Here is a 23,856-nt window from a genome sequence, read left to right as displayed (position 1 = left end):
GCTAATTTTACTTAACTTAGTTAAGTAGATTTGACTTAAATTTGACTTTTAAAAATGTGCATGCAAAAACTTTCCAAATTAAAGTATGAAATTAAGTAAATTTACTTAGTGTTCACTCTGACATAAGTGCTGTATTGTCTCTATGCTTTTCAACTTCATATACTAAGACAAGCTGAACTGAAGGGGGAAAGAAGTGTGAATGAGATCTCTCCACTGTTTGGATATATTTGCATTTTAACAAAGGGAATGAAAAACGTACAATTTGTTTATACCCTTAAAATTTTATTTGCATGTTACATAACCATGGTTGTCCTCATTTAAAAGTTTAAGGATCCTGTTAACCTCACTGGAGATGTTGATAGAGGCCTGAAACGTTTTGATTTAGCTTCTTAAAGCAGTTTGGGATCTTGTGCATTGTTTGGATTGATAAGCAAAAATGGTCCATTTAGCTCTTTTGGTATTGTAGCAATGTATGAAGTCACTTTCCAGCTCAGCAGCGTTCTGTTGTTCAGCATGGATTAGTAATAATGAGCAGTTCACCAGTCGTGTGGGCAAATCGTTTACTCACGTGAAATTACCAATTACATGGATTCCTATAGAAATGACTGGATTCTGCCGATGGAAATTTACACAACACCCATAAATGTGACTGCACTTTAAGCTGTACAGCGATGAATGGCGTATAACAAATATCTATAATATTCACAATGATGCTGCCAACAATATAGAATTGAGAAACCACATCAATATACCTGTTTGAAAAATGCTTTTCTTACTTAGATTTTTGTGTCTTGTTTCCAGCCAAAATATCTAAAACATTATTGTTTTCAGAAAACTAGTCAAAATTAAGTGAGTTTTTGCTTAGATCAAGCTAAATAATCTGCCAATGGGGTAAGCAAAAAAAATCTTATTTCTAACAGAAAACAAGATTATATTTCTTACCCCATTGGCAGATTATGCTTGTTTCAAGCAAAAACGCACTTAATTTTGAGTAGTTTTTACTTGTCTAGAAAATCCTTTTTGATTTAAGAATTTTGGCTGGAAACAAGACAAATCTAAGTAAGAAAAGCATTTTTTGCAGTGTTGTACAAGTGTGAGAGTTCAGATATTCTAGTCATGTCTCAAAAGTATTCATCAGTCTCTGAGTCATGTGTTAATGTTCTAGTCAAAAAAAAACTGTCTTCACACAGTGACATAAGATGGACAATCATATACTGCAGAGTTGTGAAAAGGGCTCAAAGATCTTTTTTTTAATAGTTGATGCATCCTAAAATGTTTAAATTGCTGTTTCATGGCACTGAAGTACCAACAGGGGGAAGAATTAACAATTTAAAAAGGTTTTTTAATTTATACTGCCTGTTATGATACATATTTAAAGGCTAATTACCATCGACCCACTTGGTTTAGAAAAGTGTTTTTTCCCTCTTTTTGTTTATGTAACTTTTCCCCGAGCATCTTAAATTGTCCTCTAGAATTACACTTAGTCACTCTGTAAAATGAAATGGTTTCGGTTGAACTTTTACAAACATTTGTTCCTATAATTTCGGTGTGTGGTGACATTTTCAAAATAAAAGGTTTGGCATAAAAATGAGTTTGTAGAAGGTTAAATACTATTACCAGTTTTTACTTTACTTGCACTAAACATTTTAAGAGAAGACTCTGCAGGCAAAAACACTTTTTTTTCATGCATCTGTCAAGTTTGAGATTTTGGGATTCTTGGTTTTTCAGACCAGCGGAAAGAAAACAATTACAATAGATTTCAATTACAATGTTTTTTTTTTAAACTCCGTTTTCTCAAAATGAGTGTTTTCTCCTACACTGGGCCATAAATCTCCACTTCAGTAGCACTTACACACACCAAACTTTACATTTTTATTCCTGTCTATATTCTGACAGTTATAAGGTGATAACTATTAATGTTTTTTTTTCTTCTACCCTATTCACCTGCAGTGTCTCGGCTTAATCGATTTAAAAGAATAGTCCACCAAAAAAATGAAAATTACCCCATGATTTATTCACCCAAGAATTTTGTGAAAATAAAACTGTAAAACTTAATTATGGATTAAAAACTTTAATTTAACCATTAAAACGGAGTATAGAAAAATTAAAATGGAAAAAAAAGAAAATAAAACAGATTTTATAGGGCCCTATTTTTTTGTGGTAATAAAAATGGATGTACGTGAACAATAACCTTTTAAGATGACTTAAAATACATGTATAATAGCAATGAGGCAATAATAATTCAAATAAAATGTGCAAAAGCAAGAAGGCATATGGTTTTATTGAACAAAGCTGTTGAAATACATAATGTATTATAAACAATAGAGCTAATGTACATTACGCATTACACCAAAGTTTTTACAACGATTGTTTTTACACTTCGCTACGCGATCTAATTCTTGTTTAATAATAACTAAACATTTAACTCAAATGTCCACTTAATCTTTAATATTTACAAATGTATCCTTGTGTTTGCATAGGTTTATAAATGATTTACCTTACAAATCTAAATAAATGGTGCACATTGCATTCACAGATGAACGTTATAACAAACCCAAACTCACAACAACATGCAGAGATCGGAGCTGCTGTGAGATGCATGTAGGTAACACAACGCATGAAAATAATTGACGCACATCTATTAAAACTGCATTGCGTATATTTATTTAACTGAATCGTAGTGTTTGTGAATTCACAATTACGCTTAATTATGATTTTTAGATGGGCTTAAAATATAATGCAGCCTTGGAAAACAGTGAAACGCTGCCGGATACTCGATGTGGGAAAAATGAAATTGAAGATTTTTAAAAATCGAATAGTTAATTAGAATTGGCGACTCACGACAGCCCTAGTGTATATGACTTTCGTCTTTCAGACAAATGCAATCAGCGTTATATTAAAAAATGTCCTGGCTCTTCCAAGTGTTGAGATTTTAAAGCCCAAAAAAGTGCTTAAATCTATCATAAAATGTGCTCCACACAGCTTCAGTGGGTTAATAAAGGCTTCTGTGGAACGTGTAACATGGAAGTTCAGAGGAGAGAGCAAAACAAAACACCAGTCATGAATTAGCAGTAAAAAAAGAAGAATGTTGGAGGATTTCAATATAAGACTGGTTTCTCCTTTGTGGTAAACAAAACTTGGTTCTCATGAGACTAGTATATTCTCAGAGGAGCTTACGCTACTCCTACATCATATGCTGGAACACCGCTCTCATAAGCACACATAAGACAGTTAGCAGAAGCTTGAGATTATGGTTTATGAAGTTTTAAATATGATATTTTTCTTACACGAATGCATTGCTTCAGTTCAAAAAACCTTTATTAACCAGAGCCATGTGGAGCACTTTTATGATGGATGGATGTACTTTATTGGACTTCAAAATCTTAACACCCATTCACTACCATTATAAAGCTTGGAAGCCAGGACATATTATTATTATTATTATTATTATTATTATTATTATTATTATTTTATTTTATTATTACATAATATGTTTGTCGCATAGCTGAATTTATTAAAATAACCCCCTTCAAAAGTTTGGCAGCCCTTGGCTCTTAATACTGTGTGTGGTTACCTGGATGATCTACGATTTTTGTTTTGTTTTGTGATGGTTGTTCATGAGTTCCTTGTTTGTTCTGAACAGTTTATCTGTTAATTCTTCCGTTTTCCAGCGTTTTTTGCATATTTGAACCCTTTCCAGCAGTGACTGTTTGATTTTAAGATCTATCTTTTCACACTGAGGACAACTGAGGGACTCAAACACAACTATTACATAAGGTTCAAACACTCACTGATGCTTCAGAAGGAAACACAATGCATTAAGAAACTTTTTAAATTTGAAGATCGAGGTAAATGTACTTAATTTGTCTTGTGGGAAACATGCAAGTATCTTTTGCTGCTTCCGAAGGGGATTACTAAATAGGGGGGAAAAGATATTTCAATAGAATAAGACAAATTTGGATGTTTTCATCCCCAGCTCTTAATGCATCGTGTTTCCTTCTGAAGCATCAGTGAATGTTTAAACCTTTTTTAATAGTTGAGTCCCTCAGTTGTCCTCGGTGTGAAAAGATGGATCTCAAACTCATGCAGTTACTACTGGAAAGGGTTCAAATATGCAAAAGATTCTGGAAAAATGAAGAATTTGCAGGATCTGGAGGATTTTTCTGAAAAACAGTACTCAGTTTAACTTCAGAATGAACAAGGGACTCATTAACGACCATAACAAAACAAAAAAACAGTCATAGATCATCCAGGTAACCACACCAAACTTTTGAAAGGGGTTATTTTAATAATTTCAGCTATTCTATTTTTGTCTTGTGGACTATATTTAAACCTCTTTTATGTATCTTAAATATCTTACTCAGGACAGTACTAATTAAAAAATAACATGCATTTTGTATGATCTCTCTTATTTAGTTAAAATTAAAATTTTCACAAATTCTGCAAGAGGTTCCCAAACTAGTGCTAGTGTAAGGGTAGGGGTGGGCGGTACACCGGTGTCTTAGTCAGCACCGGTGTGACATTGCGCCACGACATGAATTTTCTAATACCGTCAATACCGTAATAAATCAATTATGTGCCTTGAATGGCTGCATTTACACCAATAATAGCTAATTCTAAATAATAAGGCATTAAATTTTCTTCAAACGTTCAGTTGTAGTCTGAACACCTGTCCTTATACTATATATCTTGTTGTAAATAAAGTAAAACATATTCGTATCAGCTTTGCAGGTGGTAGGTAAAAGGGGAGTGGCCATTAAACAACTAGTGAAACATCGTGAAGAAAGGTCGGGCCTGTAGACTATTCCCGGCGACCGGCCGAAGGATTTACACAGCGGATCTCAAATTGGGCGGGAGCGAGGCGAACGCGACCGGCCTGTTTACTTTTACTTTCAATTTTGCGATAATGCACACTCTGTGTAAAGGGAGCAGCACATCTTAGATATTTGTCAGTGAGTACAAGATTGCAGCAAATCCTCCAGTCTATTGTTGTTATCTCTCTTTACTTTCGACCCGTGATCATTCAAATCTAAAGGTCATTGTACACCGAGTCCGATTTTCGTATGCGTTTTTTTTTTTTTTTTTTTTTTTTTTCTTTTTTTCTTTTTTTTTTTTTTAGTTTTCTCATATTCGCCATCCTTATCAAAATGCTTATTATGGACGCGAAAATGCAGAAAATCAAACAGGATCCGATTTTTTTTTTTTTTTTTTTTTTTTTTTTTTTTTTATGACGGACGGACATTTTTTTAACGTGCAAAAATCTCATGTGTGCAATGACATTAACTCCAGCAGCTGGTGTTGGATGCAGGGTTGCCAAGTCCGCGTTTTTCCCCACAGAATTGGTCTACTTTTAAACTGTTGCCATGGGTTGATTTCCCCCAGTTATTTAAAGGTTTTAAATATTGCACAAATTAAATTTCAATAAAAAATAATTTTTGTTTTGCTGTACACTGTTAAGTAAGATCTTTAGGTTTTTTGCAAAATAAATATGTTGAGAATGCATAATACTCTCCCATGTCTCTTTTTGATAAGGATACTTATTATATTATAAAAATATTAACTTTATTCACATACTAAAGGGACAGGACAGGCTACTCCTCCCAAAATGTACCAAAAAAAGTAATACCGTGATATTATACCGTCACCGTTCAAAAGATGAAAAATACAGTGATATTAATTTTAGGTCATATCGCCCACCCCTACTTGAGGGTGAGTAAATCATGGGGTAATTTTCATTTTTTTGGGTGAACTACCCCTTTAATAGCAATGATCCATTTCAGAGCAAATACATGCAGATCTATAAGCTAATGTTGAGTGGTTTAAAGCTCACTTTGTGACATTGGTCGCACTTTAATTTAAATTATTTAATTTAAAGATCAATTCTCACTATTAATTAACTGCATTTTGCTTCAAACTCCTAATTTGCTGCTTATTTTTAGTTAGTAAAGTAGTTAAGTTTAGGTAGTGGTAAAGTTAAGGAATCTAAAATGTGATCATGCAAAATAAGGCATTAATGTCTGCTTTATAAGTTATTATAAACCGCCAATATGCCAGCAATATGCATACTAAAACTGTAGTGTTGCCATGACCTCAAATACACTAGAAAATATAGGATTTCGATGAGATAAAATAGATCAAAGTGCATGGCTGCAGGCTATTTTTATAACACCAGGGGCCCGTTGCATAAACTGCTTAGACTAAAAAGTTAGTCTATGTAAGTCAATGTAAGATTAGTTGGTCCTACAAAAGTCACAATACATATAAGCCGTTCATGCCGCTGGACCCAAGCTGGTTAGCAATAATTGTTTTCGGTGATTCCCATATTGCATCTAATTGCCTCATCGCCACCTGGGTTTTGCCTACTAATGTTTTTATGTGCTTCTCCTGTGGACTCTGGGGAAAAATTGCATCTGGCCCTTTAAGGAAACTGATGTTGGTTGTGTTGGCTCAGCCCCAAGTGGGGGAGGGCATGTGTTTACTGAGAGACGGAAGCTGATTGGCTGCTCTGACTCTTAACATCACAGAGGGGAGTGGCTGAGTGGCATAAAATAACATGTCCTTATAAGGGCGCTGGTGGACTGCACCATTCTCCACAGCACTCAGAGGGGTGTTGGCTCTGAGCAAAAGACTTTAAGTAGGTAACTTGTAACTCAGTGTTGACGTAATATTGAGTTTGTTTTTAGGGAATGCTATGTGAAATAAGCATTTCATTGTTTTTCCATTTAATGGTCCACTGGTTATTAAGATTTGTAGATTTGCTCTAGAGCACCTAATAGTCCTCACCTGAATGTTTTAGTTGTGGCTCCTCTGCTCAACGCAGTGGTTTGCTCCGCAGACAGACTGTAACCTCCCCTGCCTGAGTCAGATTTATCTCAACTCCCAGGAAATACAGCAGCAGCAGCGACGATTGAAGTGTGAACGCTGCCGATCAAGAAACTGTGGCTGAAAGTAGACGCTACTAAACGAGAGGGAGCCGTAGCTGGGAAGAAGCATCGAGTTATCTGGAATTTTCCCCCGCAGTCCTCTTCCAATGGTTCATTGGTTGAGGCCATGGCCTCTCAGTCAGGGTAAGCACTAGCACCAGCCATGTTTTCACTGAGTAACTCCTGTAGTAGTAGTCACGGCAAAGTTTTAGGCCTCCTCCCAGCTGTTTGCTACCATCTTCTTTTATCTCTTTTGATTAGTTTTACTTCAAAGACTTTGATGTTAAACTGAATCTTGTCTTTTAAATTGGTCTTGAAGCGAGCAGCGCACCGTAGCAGCTTTTCCAAAGAATTAGAATATTCTAGACAGGCCGGATAGATCATAATCTGGATTATGGTACTGTCTGAAGCACCTTTGAGTATGTAGATATCAAAATGATTCAGGTGAACATGTTTTTCAGCATAGAGCATGTTTATGGGAAAAATGTAAGATGTCTCTGAACAAGATCAAAGCGTCAAAGTAGTTCTTGGCCACTCTCTAGAAATTGACTCATTCCTGTCAAATCAGATATAAACTTCCCAGAGTGTCGTATGATCATCAACCTACTGGAATAAACACCCTGCCCTTACTTTTGCATGTGCATCATAGGATATAAAGCCTTGTAGACAGGAGGAGCCTCACTAACATTATCTTACACGCTCAAATGTTGATGTAACCAGCTTTTGGCATTTTTACAAGGTTAGGCACTTAAAGTGAAACTACGTTTATTCCAAATCTGTAGTTTTTTTTCTTCTGAGAAACACAAAAGGTGATGTTTTGAATAAATTTCATACTATTCCTCCATCTCTCTCTCACACACACACACACACACACACACACACACACACACTGACATATATATATAAACTTGGGATCAATTTTAATGTTTTTAAAGGATGTTTTTTATGCTCAACAAGGCTGCATTTAATTGATCGGATATTTAACAACAAAAAGTCATATTGTAAAATATTTTTACGATTTAAAATAACAGTTTTCTATTTTCATACATTTAAAATGTAATTTATTTACGCAATAGTAAAGCTGAATTTCCATCAGCCATTTCTCCAGTCTTCTGGGTCATATTTCTATATTTTGTGGAACCTGTGGTAGTTTTTTTCAGAATTCTTTGATGAATAAAATGTTAAAAAGAACAGTGTTTATTTAAAATGATATTTTTTTATAAGTATACACTACCTAATATGTTTATTCAGCAAATATGTGCTGTGTTTAAAAAAAAAAGTGATAGTAAAAACTTAAATTGTTAATAAATGCTGTTTCTTTTAACTTTTTATTGTCGAAACTTGATTATGTGTAGATAATTGTTTTACGCTCTTAAAAACAAAGGTTCTTTAAGCGATGCCATAGAAGAACCATTTTTGGTTCCCCAAAGAACCATTCAAAGATTCATTAAAGAACCATGTCTTTTTTACCTTTTTATAATCTGAAGAAGCTTATTTGCCACAAAGAACCATTTGTGAAACAGAAAGGTTCTTCACATGTTAAAGGTTCTTTATGGAACCATTTAGACAAAAAGGTTCTTCTATGGCATCGTGAAGCACCTTTTGTTTTTAAACAAATCTAACATAAAACATGCTGCGGCAGTCTAATGATCTGGGCTAATGGTTATTTTAAACTGATTCGCTGAAATCCAAATGTGGTCGTAATAGGTGAACCAATGAGATTTCAGTTTTGAACATTGGCCCCGCCCATTACCAAAAGAGCCATCTTGTGCTGCTTAAATCTCACTGGAATACCAATGACTGAAATCTAACATTATTTAGTCACATGGAAAATTCAGTTGAATATGTCAGTGATTTGCCCGCATTGTAGTGGATTGAGTTTAATGTCATGTGCAGGTGTTTCAAGCTAGGTTTGGAGTCAGTGTTGTGGAGCACAGTTTGATTCTTGCATGTCGTTTGAGAGATTATAATGTGGAAAGTTCATGTTTAGAAAACCATGAACGTCAAGCCTGAAGTATACTTATTTTGTCTGCATACTACTTCGTGAATGTTTTCGTCATCAGCACAGTCTCCTCATTTGAGCATACACATTCAGATTATTTTTTTAGAATTTTAATTTATTTTTTCTTTTCTTTTCTGCATATATTGAAGTGTCTTAATGCTCAAATTTAAGCTAAACGGCTCCACTTGGTGTGCATACTTTAAACCTGTCCATTCGCAGTCGCAGCCGATGGAGTATGTAGTTTATGATTTCCAATCGTAGAATTGTGGAATCAAGTCATAAAAATGCAGTTTACAGTATAACATGGAAAGTTACAAAAATATGGCAAAAAACAAACAAATTTATATATATAAAAATTACATTTGAAGTCTGTGCATCTCTATGTAAATTAGTGGCTTTTTTTGGTTTGTTACACATACTTAACCAATTGTAGTTAAAGGGATAGTTCACCCAAAAATTCAAATTTAACTAATGTTATTCCAAACCTGTGTGTCTTTTTTTCATCTGTGGAACATGAAAGATGATTTTGAATAATATTGGTAACCAAGCAGTTGCTAAAAGCAATTGATTTCCATAGTCTTTTTTCCATACTATAGAAGTTAATGGCTATACCAACAACATTTGGTTACCAACGTACTTCAAAATCTCCTCTTTAGTTCTCAACAGAAGAAAGAATAACATACAGGTTTGGAACAATGATGATCACTTTTCATTTTGGGTGAACTGTCTCTTTAAATTGTGCAAGATCCATAACTTCAATTTATTAGACATGCTTTCTCATGCATTAAAATGCAATCCAGAAAAATTCAAACAGACTTTGGTTTTATTTAAAAATAAAAATAAATCTGAGCAAAAAATAGGACCCTGAATATACTTTGAAAGCTTGTCATTTTTTTTTTTCCATTCAGTTTTATTTTTACCCAAATTCCATATGTTCGGTTTAATTTATGGATTCTGTTTTAAGGTTAAATAAAAAATGCATCTCTGATGATTTGAAATCTTAGGTAGCCATGTAGGCTAAAAAAAAACATGGAGGTTTTTGTAAGTTTTCAGAGCTGTTGGCATTTTTAATAAGCAGTTTAGGTGTACACACCAGTTAATCAGCAAATATCATTAGTGTTTTTTTTAGAGATGGTTTTGACTAATTGGATTTTGGTGCAGCGTGTGTCGATCGACTGTGGTTTTGTGGTGCAAACGCTCTCCCATTAGCACATTCATTGAGCTTTTCTCGACACGGATATCAACTTTACAAAATAAACCTTGACGACGGGATCTAATGCATCAGAAGTGACTCCCCTTAAAAGTGCATCTAAAAACGCCCTGAGAATCGCACCCTCCCCCCTCGACGTGACGCAGCGCATCTCCAAACCTCAGCGCTGGTGATCTAATCACTGATGTGGCCCTTGTGAAAAAGAAGAGCTAGATTTAATTAATTGGCCAGTAATGTCAAGTCTTCTTTTGGTTTTAGTTTAATTAGCAGTTTGTTTACAGATCATGTTTAAATACAGTTCTTTAAGTTACCCTCTTTCTTTCTTTCTTTCTTTTCATTTTTCTAATTTTTACTTTCTATTTTCTTTTAATTCTTTTTCTTTTTTCTTTTCCTTCCTCCTTTCTTTTCCTTCATTCCTCCTTTTCCGTCTTTTTAAAATTTTCTTTCTAATTTTTTTTATTTATTTTCCTTTTCCTTATTTAAATTTTTTTCTTTCTTTCTTTCATTTTTCAATTCATTCTTTCTTTTCATTCCTTTTCCTTATTTTTTTCTCTTTTCTTTCTTTCTTTCTTTCTTTCTTTCTTTCTTTCTTTCTTTTTTCCTTCATTCCTTTTCCTTATTTTTTCTTTCTTTTTCTTAATTTTTCTCCTTCATTTTCTTTCTTTTCTTTTCCTTTTTTCTTTCTTTCTTTCTTTCTTTCTTTCTTTCTTTCTTTTAATTTTTCTTATTTTTTACATCTTTCTTTCTTTCTAATTCTTTCTTTCTCTTTTTTCTGTTTATTTTAATTCTTTCTCTATTTTAATTCTTTCTTTCTTTTTTCTTTTCTTTTCTTTTTTCTTTTTTTCTTTTCCTTTATTCTTCCTCTTTTCTTTTCCTTTATTCTTTCTTTCTTTTCATTCCTCCTTTTCCTTTTTTTAATACTTTTTTTCTTTTTTCTTTTTCTTTTCCTTTTCCTTATTTTAATTTTCTTTATTTCTTTCTTTCCCTTATTTTTTTAATTTTAATTTTTCTTATTTTTACTTCTTTCTTTCTTTTTTCTTTTAATTTCTTTCTTTTAAAATTAAATTTTCTTTTAATTCTTTTTCTTTTTTCTTTTCTTTCTTTTTCCTTTTCCTTTATTCTTTATCTCTTTTATTTTCCTTCTTTCTTTCTTTTCCTTCATTCCTCTTTTTCCATCTTTTTTAATATTTTCTCTTATTTTTTTATTTCTTTTTCTTTTCCTTTTCCTTATTTTTTTCTTTCTTTCTTTCATTTTTCAATTCATTGTTTCTTTTTTCAATTTATTCTTTCTTTTTTTAACTCATTCTTTCTTTTCATTCCTTTTCCTTCTTTTTAATTTTCTTTCTTTCTTTTTCTTTTAATTTTTCTTTTTTTACATCTTTCTTTCTTTCTTTCTTTCTTTATAATTATTTCTTTCTCTTTATTCTGTTTATTTTAATTCTTTCTCTATTTTAATTCTTTCTTTCTTTTTTCTTATCTTTTTTCTTTCTTTCTTTTTTCTTTTCCTTTTTTCTCTCTTTCTTTTTTCTTTTCCTTTATTCTTCCTCTCTTTTCTTTTCCTTTATTCTTTTTCTTTTCCTTCATTCCTCCTTTTCCTTTTTTAATACTTTTTCTTTTTTCTTTTTCTTTCCCTTTTCCTTATTTTAATTTTCTTTCCTTTCTTTCTTTCTTTCTTTCTTTTTCTTTTCATTTTACTTATTTTTACTTCTTTCTTTCTTTTTTAATTAAATTTGTTTTCTTTTAAAACCTAATTTTCTTTTAATTCTTTTTTTCTTTTCATTCTTTTTTCTTTTCCTTTATTCTTTCTTTTATTTTCCTTTCTTTCTTTTCCTTCATTCCTCCTTTTCCATCTTTTTCAATATTTTCTCTTTCTTATTTTTTTCTTTCTTTTCCTTTTTTTTCTTTCTTTCTTTTGTTTTTCAATTCATTGTTTCTTTTTTCAATTCTTTCTTTTCATTCCTTTTCCTTTTTAATTTTTTTTTCTTTCTTTTCTTTTTTCTTCTCCTACATTTTCTTTCTTTTCTGTTCCTTTATTCTTTCTTTCTTTCTGTTCTTCTTTCCCTTCATTCCTTTTTCTTCTTTCTTTCTTTCTTTCTTTTTCTTATTTTTTACATATTTCTTTATTTTTTTCTTTCTTTAATTCTTTCTCTTTTTTCTGTTTATTTAAATTCTTTCTCTATTTTAATTCTTTCTTTTTTCTCTTTCTTTTTTCTTTTCCTTTATTCTTCCTCTCTTTTCTTTTCCTTTATTCTTTTTCTTTTCCTTCCTTCCTCCTTTTCCTTTTTTTAATACTTTTTCCTTTTTTCTTTTCCTTATTTTAATTTTCTTTCTTTCATTCTTTCTTTTTATTCTTTCTTTCTTTCTTTCTTTCTTTTAATTTTTCTTATTTTTTACATCTTTCTTTTTTAATTCTTTCTTTTTATTCTTTCTTTCTTTCTTTCTTTTAATTTTTCTTATTTTTTACATCTTTCTTTCTTTTAATTTTTCTTATTTTTTACATCTTTCTTTTTTAATTCTTTCTCTTTTTTCTTTATTTCAATTTATTTTAAATTTTCTATTTCTTTCCGTCTTTTTCTTTCTTTCTTTCTTTCTTTCTTTCTTTCTTTCTTTCTTTCTTTCTTTCTTTCTTTCTTTTCTTTCTTTCTTCTCTTGAATCTGTAGTTATAGCTTCAGTGAAAATAATTTATTGCCAGCTTTCTATACTTTTACTTCAGAAACGAGTGGACAAAGTTCATTAACAGTCCTCTTTACAACATGTTCATGTTTCAACAAGAGTTGTTTTCAACCTGTTGTGGTTTTAAATAACATTTCAGCACACTATCTGAACTGATAATGTGTTTTGTCTCTTATTTTAAAGTTAAGATCTGCCTTTTTGAATGGCTTCTGGATACGATGTTGGGAAATTACTGAAATGCATGCGTCAAAGTCTGACGTTTTTTTTTTTTAGGAAGTTTGACTTGGCATCATCGATTACTCAACCCTTGTTTAGTCAAACGCACCTCGCAAGTCTCACGTAACTTCGGTTGTTAGCAGGCTTAAATGTCTTAAGTTTTGAAATCACCTTTTCTGTGAGAAGCCAAACAAAGATGGACAGAATTAAAGTCAGTATTACTTAAAACTGTGTCTGTTTTACCAAAGACTGTGGTCTTGTTTTCTGAAGGGAAAGCACATCTGCTTGTCTCCAGTAATCCTGTCTATTTGTTTCCATTTGTTGTTCAAATGTGTAACTTTATCTTGGTAGATCCAGGTGTAGATCAAGGTGTCAGGAAGCTATTTTTCCTCTTATTCCTCACTGCTTAGTGACTCTTAGTGTCTCTGTTGTTAGCAACATGAACCGTGAAGACCGGAATATGCTCCGTATGAAAGAAAGGGAAAGGAGAAATCAAGAAATCCAGCAGGGAGGAGAGGCCTTTCCAGCTAACTCTCCCCTCTTTCCTGAACCTTATAAAGTAAGTTCATTTTGTTTCTTCTTTTTTTTCCCCCCATTTGATTATCATTTATTTATTTATTATTTGCCCTGTAGACCTCATTTTAATCTTGGGTTGTTCCTTTTTGGCTTCTGTGCTCAATTAATCTTGCTCTTTAGCCCAAAAAAAAGAAAGTACAGATAATGGCACTGAGATGCAGCGACTTTGGTCATTACATAATTACTGGAAAAATGTATGCGTCGCACTAACTTATATGGGTGTTTTAATGATTACACTGTAAAAAATGTACAGTATGAAAACTTCAACTAACTATATGGATTAGCTTTAAAAATAAAACATGTCATTCAAAGAAATGACATTATACAACAAATATATTTGTATTATACTGTATTGAACTATTGAAGCGATAGATTTTGTGTAAAAATAAATACTTTAGCTAAAATATATATTTTTTTAAATGTCTAAATTAATACTTGTTCAAAACAATCACTTTAGCAAAGTTTGCACTATTTTCTTATTTTGATAAATTAATTAATTTGTTCAAGAAATATACCGTCATTAAAATGTTCAAATAAAACATATATTTTAAAATACCGAAAGAAAATCATTTTAAAATGTAAAGATTCTAAAAGCATTGAAGGAGATCCCATAATAATTAATATAGTAGGAACACCTAATGATATTTTATTATGTAATATGATTAATATCATGTTTTTAAATATGTTTGTTTCATTACAAACCTGGTTATTATCTCTAAGATGGACACCCAACATAATTCTGTATATTATTTACTATCTGAATCTAACAATGTCATGTCAACAAATGGAAAAGTCAGCCATCTATTAATTACCATGTTAATGACTGTGCCTTTTATTATTTAAAATATTCTTTATTCTTTCATTATTTAAAAACTGTTGCTTTATCTTAAACAACTGAAAATCTTGAAAAACCTTTGTCTAAAGATATATTCAAGAATTTATGATTCTAATTTTCTACTTAAGTCTACAACATTTTTTAAAACATCAAATTTTAGATCAAGTAAGCACAAAATCAACTCAATTGCATCAAGCATCAGCCAAATTTGCACATGTATACTGAAAAGCGGATGTTTTGGAAACTGTTACACCACATTTTTCTGCCATTTAGTGGTTTAAATAATATCAAATGCACCTTTAGTCCCATTGTACTGATAAGAGCAAAAAAAAAAAAAACATATTTCAATGGAAAACCACCAGATGTGAGCTTTCACACTGAGAGTTCACTTCTGAATTCCACTGCAAGTTATAAGATAACTTCTTCTATTTTACATGTAAAAACTCTACCATTTACAATAGTAGTGAGCTGTAAAATTGCATGAAATGTCCCATTAGATTTGTCTCAGTTTTTCACAGTGTAGATCAGGGGTGCCTAAACTTGGTCGTGGAGGGCCAGTGTCCTGCAGAGTTTAGCTTCACTTGCCTGAACCAGTGTTTTCGTCAACGATGACGATGACGAAATCATTTCGTTGACGCCACTTTTTTCCATGACGAAAACGAGACGATGACGAGATAAAAATGGCTCGTTGATGACTAAAACATGACGAGACGTGTGTGAGTTTTCGTTGACGAGAATAGACGAAAATGTTAGTGGGTGGTCCGTCAGACGTTTAAAATGCATGACATTTCTGCTTATTGTGCATGCCAATTAAAACTGAAAAAAGTACCTGCCGCTATGGCAAGCCGTTTTAGCATTAAATGCTCTTTGCCATACTAGTATGGCAAGCCGTTTTAGCATTCCATCCTTGTTTGTCTTTTATGTTTTAAAACATTCCTTCATTATTGTAATTATTGGTAAAAAAAAATAGTCGATCCGGAAGCTCACATTGTGTTGAATTAGCCTATAGATCTGCTATTTTCAGAACTTATAAGTGACACTACCCAACAGCAAAATACTTACTGACCTACATTAATTTGTTAAAAGACTACTTTTCCCCCAGTTTATTGACTAAAACTAGACTAAAACCTTTTTGACTTTTCGTCGACTAAAACTAAACTAAAACCTTCTTGACTTTTCGTCGACTAAAATTGGACTAAAACTATCACATATAGAAGTGACTAAAATTTGACTAAAACTAATAACCATTTTAGTCCATAAGACTAAGACTAAATCTAAGATGGTTGTCAAAAACAACACTGGCCTGAACACACCTGTCTGGAAGTTTCTAGTATGCCACTAAGAGCTTGATTAGCTGGTTCAGGTGTGTCTAATTGGGGTTGGAGCCAAACTCTGTAGGACACTGGCTCTCCAGGACTGAGTTTGGACACCCCTGGTGTAGAGGAAGACCGATAGGCTTTTTTTTGTAGAGTGTAATAAGATATCGCCATTATGTAAAATGCAAATCGACAACAAAGATTCAATTGCTCAATTTAAAAAGGCATCCAAATTTATACATTATCCAATGACTGCTGGTGGTTTTGGAGGGACAGTATCTGTTTATCAGCCAACTAAAAAACAGTTTCCAACCAGTGCTGAAAATCTCAGAATTAATCGAGTTTAATGTATATGTATCTGTCGCTTTGTGCTTCATGGTACGTGTCCCAAAAACCATGCATTGTACTATTTTTATTGGTGACAGGCTTCATTTGCTATTTTACCCTAACAGTTATTACAGGGCATTTTATAGGTAAGTACTTGCATTGTTAAATGCATCAGCTGGAGATTTTTTTGTAACAGTATGGCTGCTTGTAAATATAAAATCCCTGCTAGTTAGTGGTTGGTTAACTCCCTTTTTCTAAATGTGTGGTAAGTGCTCAGCGAATATCCTGTTGCCCATTTTCTTATTATGCAGGGATGAGCATTGTGTTGTTTAGATAGCAGGTGTGAGGAAGGAAAAAAAACATTTCTAATTAGGGCTGGTCACTGCTACTGAAAAACATGTTTTTCAGTAGCATGGTCAAAGGAATTACATCATTTTACATCAGATGATCTCAAAGTGATGAGAGAGAGAAATAGTGTTCTGTCAAATAATATCAAGATTTTGTTGTCCTTGTTGATTTGCATGTAACAACGGAACTTTAAGAAAGCTTTGTTAAAGGCACAATATGTAAGATGTTTTTGATTAAAATATCCAAAAACCGCTAGAACAGTGTTATATATTTTGCTGACTTGTGTACTTGCATTATCCCAGATGTTTCCAAGAATGTTTAAATCCAGAGAAATAAGCAATTTTAACTAGTGTAACGGATGTCATTGGGTCGCCTGCCAATAATGTTAGACCCTCGATTTTCTGGTTTTGTTTTGTAGAAAACATGGAAACCCCAAAGACGCTTTAATATGTTGTGCATTTTATTAGACAGGTGACGAATGCAGAGAATAGTATTAAAACAGACCTTTCAGCACATACAAATGTATCTACTATGATAAAACGGCACTGCTTTTCTCCATATATGCATGACCGGAAGAAGCAAAAGCACTCTACTGTGGCATAATATTTTCGAGCCGTGTGTTGCGCTGCTTCTTCATTAGCAATTGCTCCAACGTCCTCATTTCGCTTTATACGACTTTCAGCCCCAACCTGCTTCATACTACAGTGACCTTAATAAGTCTTTAATACAGTAACTCCTCCATGAACATGATTTCTGCCCAAATCCCGTGGAATAGCATCAGCTGTGAGGATGAAGACAGCAACCCCCATGATTACACACTTTATCACAGAGTCGTCTTTGTTTGTTTTGAATATGCGCCCTCTAGTGGGGAAAACTTACATATTGTGCCTTTAATGGAACAGTTTTTGTTACATTTATCACAATTTCCACCCATTTATAGTTCTATTTATAGGACTTGTATTGTTTTTGTTTTTTGTAATCATCTTCTGCTACTCCTTTCATAAGGATATTGGACTAACGTTTGTAGTGGAACTGTGTCATTTAATATTTTGAGTCTGTTTTTAGTATTGAGGTGATACTCCGTCAGTTGCCGCACCAACTTAATTTAATCTCATTCCTCCTGATCTGTTTCTGTTCAATATTTTTAGGTAGTGTTTTACTATCAATGGACTAAAATGACATTTGTTATGGTTTTTATTTGTAATTGGGCTGATATAGAGCAGCAATGGTGGAAAAAGGACACATATAATAGTCACATGTGTTAGAGTAAAGAAGATTACAGTCTCTCTCAGTCTAATCTTTGCTGCTAACCGGCTTTGCACAGCGGTAAGTGCTTTAGTTTGGTGGTGAACCTGTCGTAGGATGCAAGAAATGCAACCTGACAGGTAGAAAATAAAGACAGCTGCACTCCTGTTATTACTGTCATATTCCCTACGGGATAAGACGAGATTGTGTGTATTAACAGTGGAAAGCCCCTGCTTTGACATTTCCTTTGCTTAGGCTGGGATGCGGTGTATTACTTTGGATGAACACATTGGGGGCAGTAGTGCAAAAAATACTTGACATAACAATCTGCTCCTGCTTGACTCGGAGCATTCTGGACAGATCAAGTTCTAAAACAGGACAATTTTATTAGTAACATTTGAACGTTGTTGTGTCTCAATCAGTTGCAGAAAGACCTCAATGAGAGACGTTTTAAAGTTTGTAAAATTGCACGCAGGCTTGTTTTCATATGCCACTATTTAGTGTTTAAGTTGTTTTCACACAGCTCAAGTCTTTCTCACTTTGTCGTTTTCTCCCAACAGTCCTGCAAGGAAGATAAACTCTCAAGTCGCATCCAGAGCATGCTAGGAAATTACGACGAGATGAAGGAAACCATCGGTGAACCCCCAATGTCCAAACTCATTCCCAAAGCCTCCGGCTCCTCCTCGGACGATAAATCCGGCCAGTACAGCGACCAGCGCGGAGGCGCCCAGAGTCAGAACAGCAAATGGACTCCAGTCGGCGGCATCTCTTCCACATCCTGCCCGTCCTCCTCAACGTCGTCCTCATCGCAGAAGCGTTCATCCGTGCAAGGCAGCCACGGAAGCAGTCAGCGTAGCGGCTCCAGCGGCAGCGGTCAGCGGCACGAACGAGATTACAGCAGCAAGAAATCTAGCAAGCATAGCTCCGAGCACAAATCCCACTCCAGCCCGGCCAAGGGCTCCATGAGCTCCGGCGGACACTCGCGCAGCCGCACCAAGTCGCCCAGGGACCGAGAAGCCAACTGGGACTCGCCCTCAAGAGTTCATTCCTTCTCCAGCGGACAGCATCCCAGCCAGAGCTTCCCACCGTCGCTTATTAAACCCAGCTCCATGCTTCAAAAACCTACCGCTTATGTGCGGCCCATGGACGGCCAGGAAACCGCCGAACCTAAGACCTCTTCAGAGTCGTACGGCGGCCAGTCGCACAGCAGTGCCGTAGGGGAAATGAAGCCGAATGGCAAGGCTGCCCTCACCAAGCTCAAGATCCCAACGCAGCCTGTCGACGTAAGTCGTGTATGCTTGCTTTTTTTTTTCTCTCTAACGTTGATGGAAGGGTTCATATCTTAAGAAATCTTATTTTTCTTGATATACTAAGATAAAATGAAGCTTAAAAGCAAATTATATAAAATTTCTAGTTTCTTTTTTTTTTTTAATTATGTACCTGTGAACATTCTGATGTTGAAATTGGCTAGTCATGTAATTTTCACAGTTTTCATGTAATCCAAGAAGTTTTTAAATGTGCCGTAGAATGGAAAACTATATTTACTTTGGCGTAGTTAATAGGGATGGGACGATAAACATGATTCAACATCGATTCTGAGATTTCTGCACACATCGCGATTCAAGCTTAGTTTTGAACAGCAGATGGCACTGCAGCTTTAGAAACAGCCGTGCTCTGCTTGTTTCCAAATCCTTACATGCACTTGAACCTAAAATAATCATGTATACAATTCGAAAAGGTTGAAGCGAATTACAAGGGTGTTCGGAGTGGGCACTCTTCTTTGTGAGCGTTTGAGTGTGCGGATAAAAACTAGATTAGAGTAGATTCTCGATGCATTTGAAAGACTCAGAATTGATCTACGAATCGATGTAGCATCCCATCCCTAATAAAAGAGTTCATAAGGGATCAAATAGAGCTTTAAGGAAAATTATATTGGATTTTAAGTTTAGTTTTTTGAAAGTATGTACCTGCGAAAATTCTGGCATTTGAAATAAGCTATTTATGTCATTTACATAAGCCAAGGAGTTTTTAACCTATATTTCGAAGGAACTGACTCTCTTAAGACAAGTTTTTGGTCGTACTTTAATTTGGAGACCAATTCTCATTATTAACTAACTATTAACCATGACTTTTACCTCAAACTCCTAGTTTGCCTGCTTATTAGTAGTTGGTAAGGTAGTTATTACGTTTAGATATGAGATCTAGCATCTATCTAGCATGCGCCTTCTAGGGCTGTCAAAATGGCTGAAAAACTACATTCGAAATTTGTACTTAAATATGATCTATTTAATTTTAAAATACATTATAATTAATGAAGTTGCTTAAACAATTATAAACAAAACAGCGTCATGTATGTATGTATGTATATATGTATGCATGTATGTGTTTAATACAAAAGCCATGTATTTGTTTAATACTGAAAGCCAATAGTGGCTTCAACTGGATAGGCTAAATTACATTGTCATTGCACCACAAGTGCCAATGATATGACTGCCTCCTTAAAGCACACCTAAAATTAGAATGCAACGTTTGGAATGTGGGTTTTTATTTTCAATTTGACAAACATTTGGAATTCAAATTTTTTTTGACCCCAATATGTACCTACGAGCGTTCTGATATTGAAATAGGCTATTCATGTAATTCACGCAAATCCAAGTAGTTTTTATATCTAAGGCTATATCTTGATGGAACTGACTGTCATAAGACACGTCGCACTTTAATGTGGAGACCAGTTCTTGTTATTAACCAACTATTAACTATGACTTTTACCTCAAACTCCTAATTTGCTGCTTATTAATAGTAAGGTTGTTATTAAGTTTAGATATAGGATCTAGCATCCATTTAGCATGCACCTTTAGGAAGATAATAAGAAACTATTACTATAGTAATATATTAATATTATGACCTCTTTACAGTAACATTGGCAAGTTGCATGTATAGCTCTATAGCTTATGTGCTGCTCTGTAAACCAAGATCTGCATGCTTTCATTCTTGCAGGTTCCAACAGTAGCAGATGCAAGCTGTGTTGATGAAATTTTAAAGGTAAGAACCATTTTATTTGCTTTCAGTAGTGAGAGAACAGTTCACTGAAAAATAATAGTTATACTTGACTCACATTGCACTGTTAAAAGTTAAAAGTAAAATATGCTGGCAACATGCTAACAGCACTTAGCTAAATGTTAACATGCTAACAATTCCTAGCAACTAGTTACAATATTCTAGCAATGCTTACCGACCCTGTTGAAAAAAAAACAGCATATGCTGGTTAGATATGTTTTGATGCTGATTTAAGCTGGTCCAAGCTGGTCCTTTGCTGGTTTATGCTGGTGCTTTGCTAGTTTATGCTGTTCCTTGATCAGCAACATGACCGGCTAAGGACCAGCATAAACCAGCAAAAGACCAAATCAAATCAAATCATAAGACCAGCATAAACCAGCAAAGCACCAGCATAAACCACCAAAGGACTATCTTAAACCACCGAAAGACCATCTTAAACCACCAAAGCACCAGCATAAACCACCAAAGGACCAGCATAAACCACCAAAGGACCATCTTAAACCACCAAAGCACCAGCATAAACCACCAAAGGACCATCTTAAACCACCGAAAGACCATCTTAAACCACCAAAGCACCAGCATAAACCACCAAAGGACCATCTTAAACCAGCTAAGGACCATCTTAAACCACCAAAGCACCGGCATAAACCACCAAAGGACCATCTTAAACCACCAAAGGACCATCTTAAACCAGCTAAGGACCATCTTAAACCAACAAAGCATCGGCATAAACAACCAAAGGACCAGCTTAAACCACCGAAAGACCATCTTAAACCACCAAAGCACCAGCATAAACCACCAAAGCACCGGCATAAACCACCAAAGGACCAGCTTAAACCAGCTAAGGACCATCTTAAACCACCAAAGCACCGGCATAAACCACCAAAGGACCATCTTAAACCACCAAAGGACCATCTTAAACCACCAAAGGACCATCTTAAACCACCAAAGGACCATCTTAAACCACCAAAGGACCATCTTAAACCAACAAAGCACCGGCATAAACCACCAAAAGACCAGCTTAAACCACCAAAGGACCATCTTAAACCACCAAAGGACCATCTTAAACCACCAAAGGACCATCTTAAACCACCAAAGGACCATCTTAAACCACCAAAAGACCATCTTAAACCACCAAAAGACCATCTTAAACCACCAAAGCACCAGCATAAACCACCAAAGGACCAGCTTAAACCACCGAAAGACCATCTTAAACCACCAAAGCACCGGCATAAACCACCAAAGCACCGGCATAAACCACCAAAGGACCAGCTTAAACCAGCTAAGGACCATCTTAAACCACCAAAGCACCGGCATAAACCACCAAAGGACCATCTTAAACCACCAAAGGACCATCTTAAACCAACAAAGCACCGGCATAAACCACCAAAAGACCATCTTAAACCACCAAAGGACCATCTTAAACCACCAAAGGACCATCTTAAACCACCAAAGGACCATCTTAAACCACCAAAAGACCATCTTAAACCAGCAAAGCACCACCTTAAACCACCAAAGGACCATTTTAAACCACCAAAAGACCATCTTAAACCACCAAAACACCATCTTAAACCACCAAAAGACCATCTTAAACCACCAAAAGACCAGCATAAACCAACAAAGCACCAGCATAAACCAACAAAGCACCAGCATAAACCACCAAAGGACCATCTTAAACCAGCTAAGGTCCATCTTAAACCACCAAAGCACCGGCATAAACCACCAAAGGACCATCTTAAACCAGCTAAGGTCCATCTTAAACCACCAAAGCACCGGCATAAACCACCAAAGGACCATCTTAAACCAGCTAAGGTCCATCTTAAACCACCAAAGCACCAGCATAAACCACCAAAGGACCATCTTAAACCAGCTAAGGTCCATCTTAAACCACCAAAGCACCAGCATAAACCAACAAAGCACCAGCATAAACCACCAAAGGACCATCTTAAACCAGCTAAGGTCCATCTTAAACCACCAAAGCACCGGCATAAACCACCAAAGGACCATCTTAAACCACCAGAGGACCATCTTAAACCACCAGAGGACCATCTTAAACCACCAGAGGACCATCTTAAACCACCAGAGGACCATCTTAAACCACCAGAGGACCATCTTAAACCACCAGAGGACCATCTTAAACCAGCTAAGGACAATCTTAAACCAACAAAGCACCGGCATAAACCACCAAAGGACCATCTTAAACCACCAAAAGACCATCTTAAACCAGCTAAGGACCATCTTAAACCACCAAAGCACCAGCTTAAACCACCAAAGGACCAGCTTAAACCACCAAAAGACCATCTTAAACCACCAAAGGACCATTTTAAACCACCAAAACACCATCTTAAACCAGCAAAGCACGAGCATAAACCAGCATCAAAACCTACCTAACCAGCATATGCTGTTTTTTTTTTCTTTTTCTACAGGGAACATGATAAAACATAATGGTTTTGTTACATTTATTAAAGATAAAATAATAGGGTCTTAAAATGGTTTTGAGGTGTTCTTGTTTTATCTGAGGAAAACCTTTAAAATTCAAGGTTTTATAACGCTGTTAAACTTTCAGACTAGGCTTTGTCAAACCAGCCTCAAAGTTTATTGTCTATCATTTAATTTCTCTCATTACTCTCCTCACTCTGTACTTTTCTGACATTTTCTTCACTTCTAACCCTTAATAACATTGTTCACAAGGGATCCATAATGAAAGGAACTGCATGAAATGACTGAAAGCACTTAGAATTAAATGTCAATATCTTAAAAATGTGGTAATATTGAAATGTTTCAATTAACGCTGCCTCTCATGTAATATGTAAGTGTGGCTAAGATCTGTCGGATCCCACAGGAGATGCATTAGAATGAAGGTGTAAATGCAATTCTGACTCAAGCTCTTTCGATTTGATTTTTGTTTCTCCAACAGGAAATGACTCAGGTCTGGCCTCCTCCACTAACGGCCATTCATACGCCCTGCAAGACGGAACCGTCAAAATTTCCCTTTTCCACCTCTAAGGTCAGACGTGACAGGGTCTCAGAGCAGCAGGACACGTTATGCACACTCGTTCAGTTTTATTGTGTTTGTAGCATATTATAGAAGCAACGATACCTACATGTGTAAATACTATAAAACACA

General features: G+C 34.9%; 1 protein-coding gene across 6 annotated transcripts in view; it reads left to right on the top strand.

Moving 5' to 3' along the window:
- Window positions 1–23,856, top strand: part of aff4 (AF4/FMR2 family, member 4) — a 60,554-nt gene that overhangs the window by 13,033 nt on the left and 23,665 nt on the right. For 2 of the 6 annotated variants that reach the window (XM_073824185.1, XM_073824184.1), the window contains exons 1-5: window positions 6,897–7,067; window positions 13,461–13,584; window positions 18,233–18,955; window positions 20,670–20,714; window positions 23,647–23,736. In XM_073824185.1, the coding sequence (XP_073680286.1) occupies window positions 7,051–7,067; window positions 13,461–13,584; window positions 18,233–18,955; window positions 20,670–20,714; window positions 23,647–23,736 (999 nt within the window). In that variant the 5' untranslated portion in view covers window positions 6,897–7,050. Of the gene's footprint in view, window positions 1–6,896; window positions 7,068–13,460; window positions 13,585–18,232; window positions 18,956–20,669; window positions 20,715–23,646; window positions 23,737–23,856 lie in introns of those variants that run through there. The other 4 variants (XM_073824186.1, XM_073824187.1, XM_073824189.1 and 1 more) reach the window with 3 other exon arrangements.

The sequence above is a fragment of the Garra rufa genome, chromosome 19, assembly GCF_049309525.1.
Source record: "Garra rufa chromosome 19, GarRuf1.0, whole genome shotgun sequence".
Taxonomy (NCBI): domain Eukaryota; kingdom Metazoa; phylum Chordata; class Actinopteri; order Cypriniformes; family Cyprinidae; genus Garra; species Garra rufa.
This window is presented reverse-complemented; position numbering and strand designations above follow the sequence as displayed.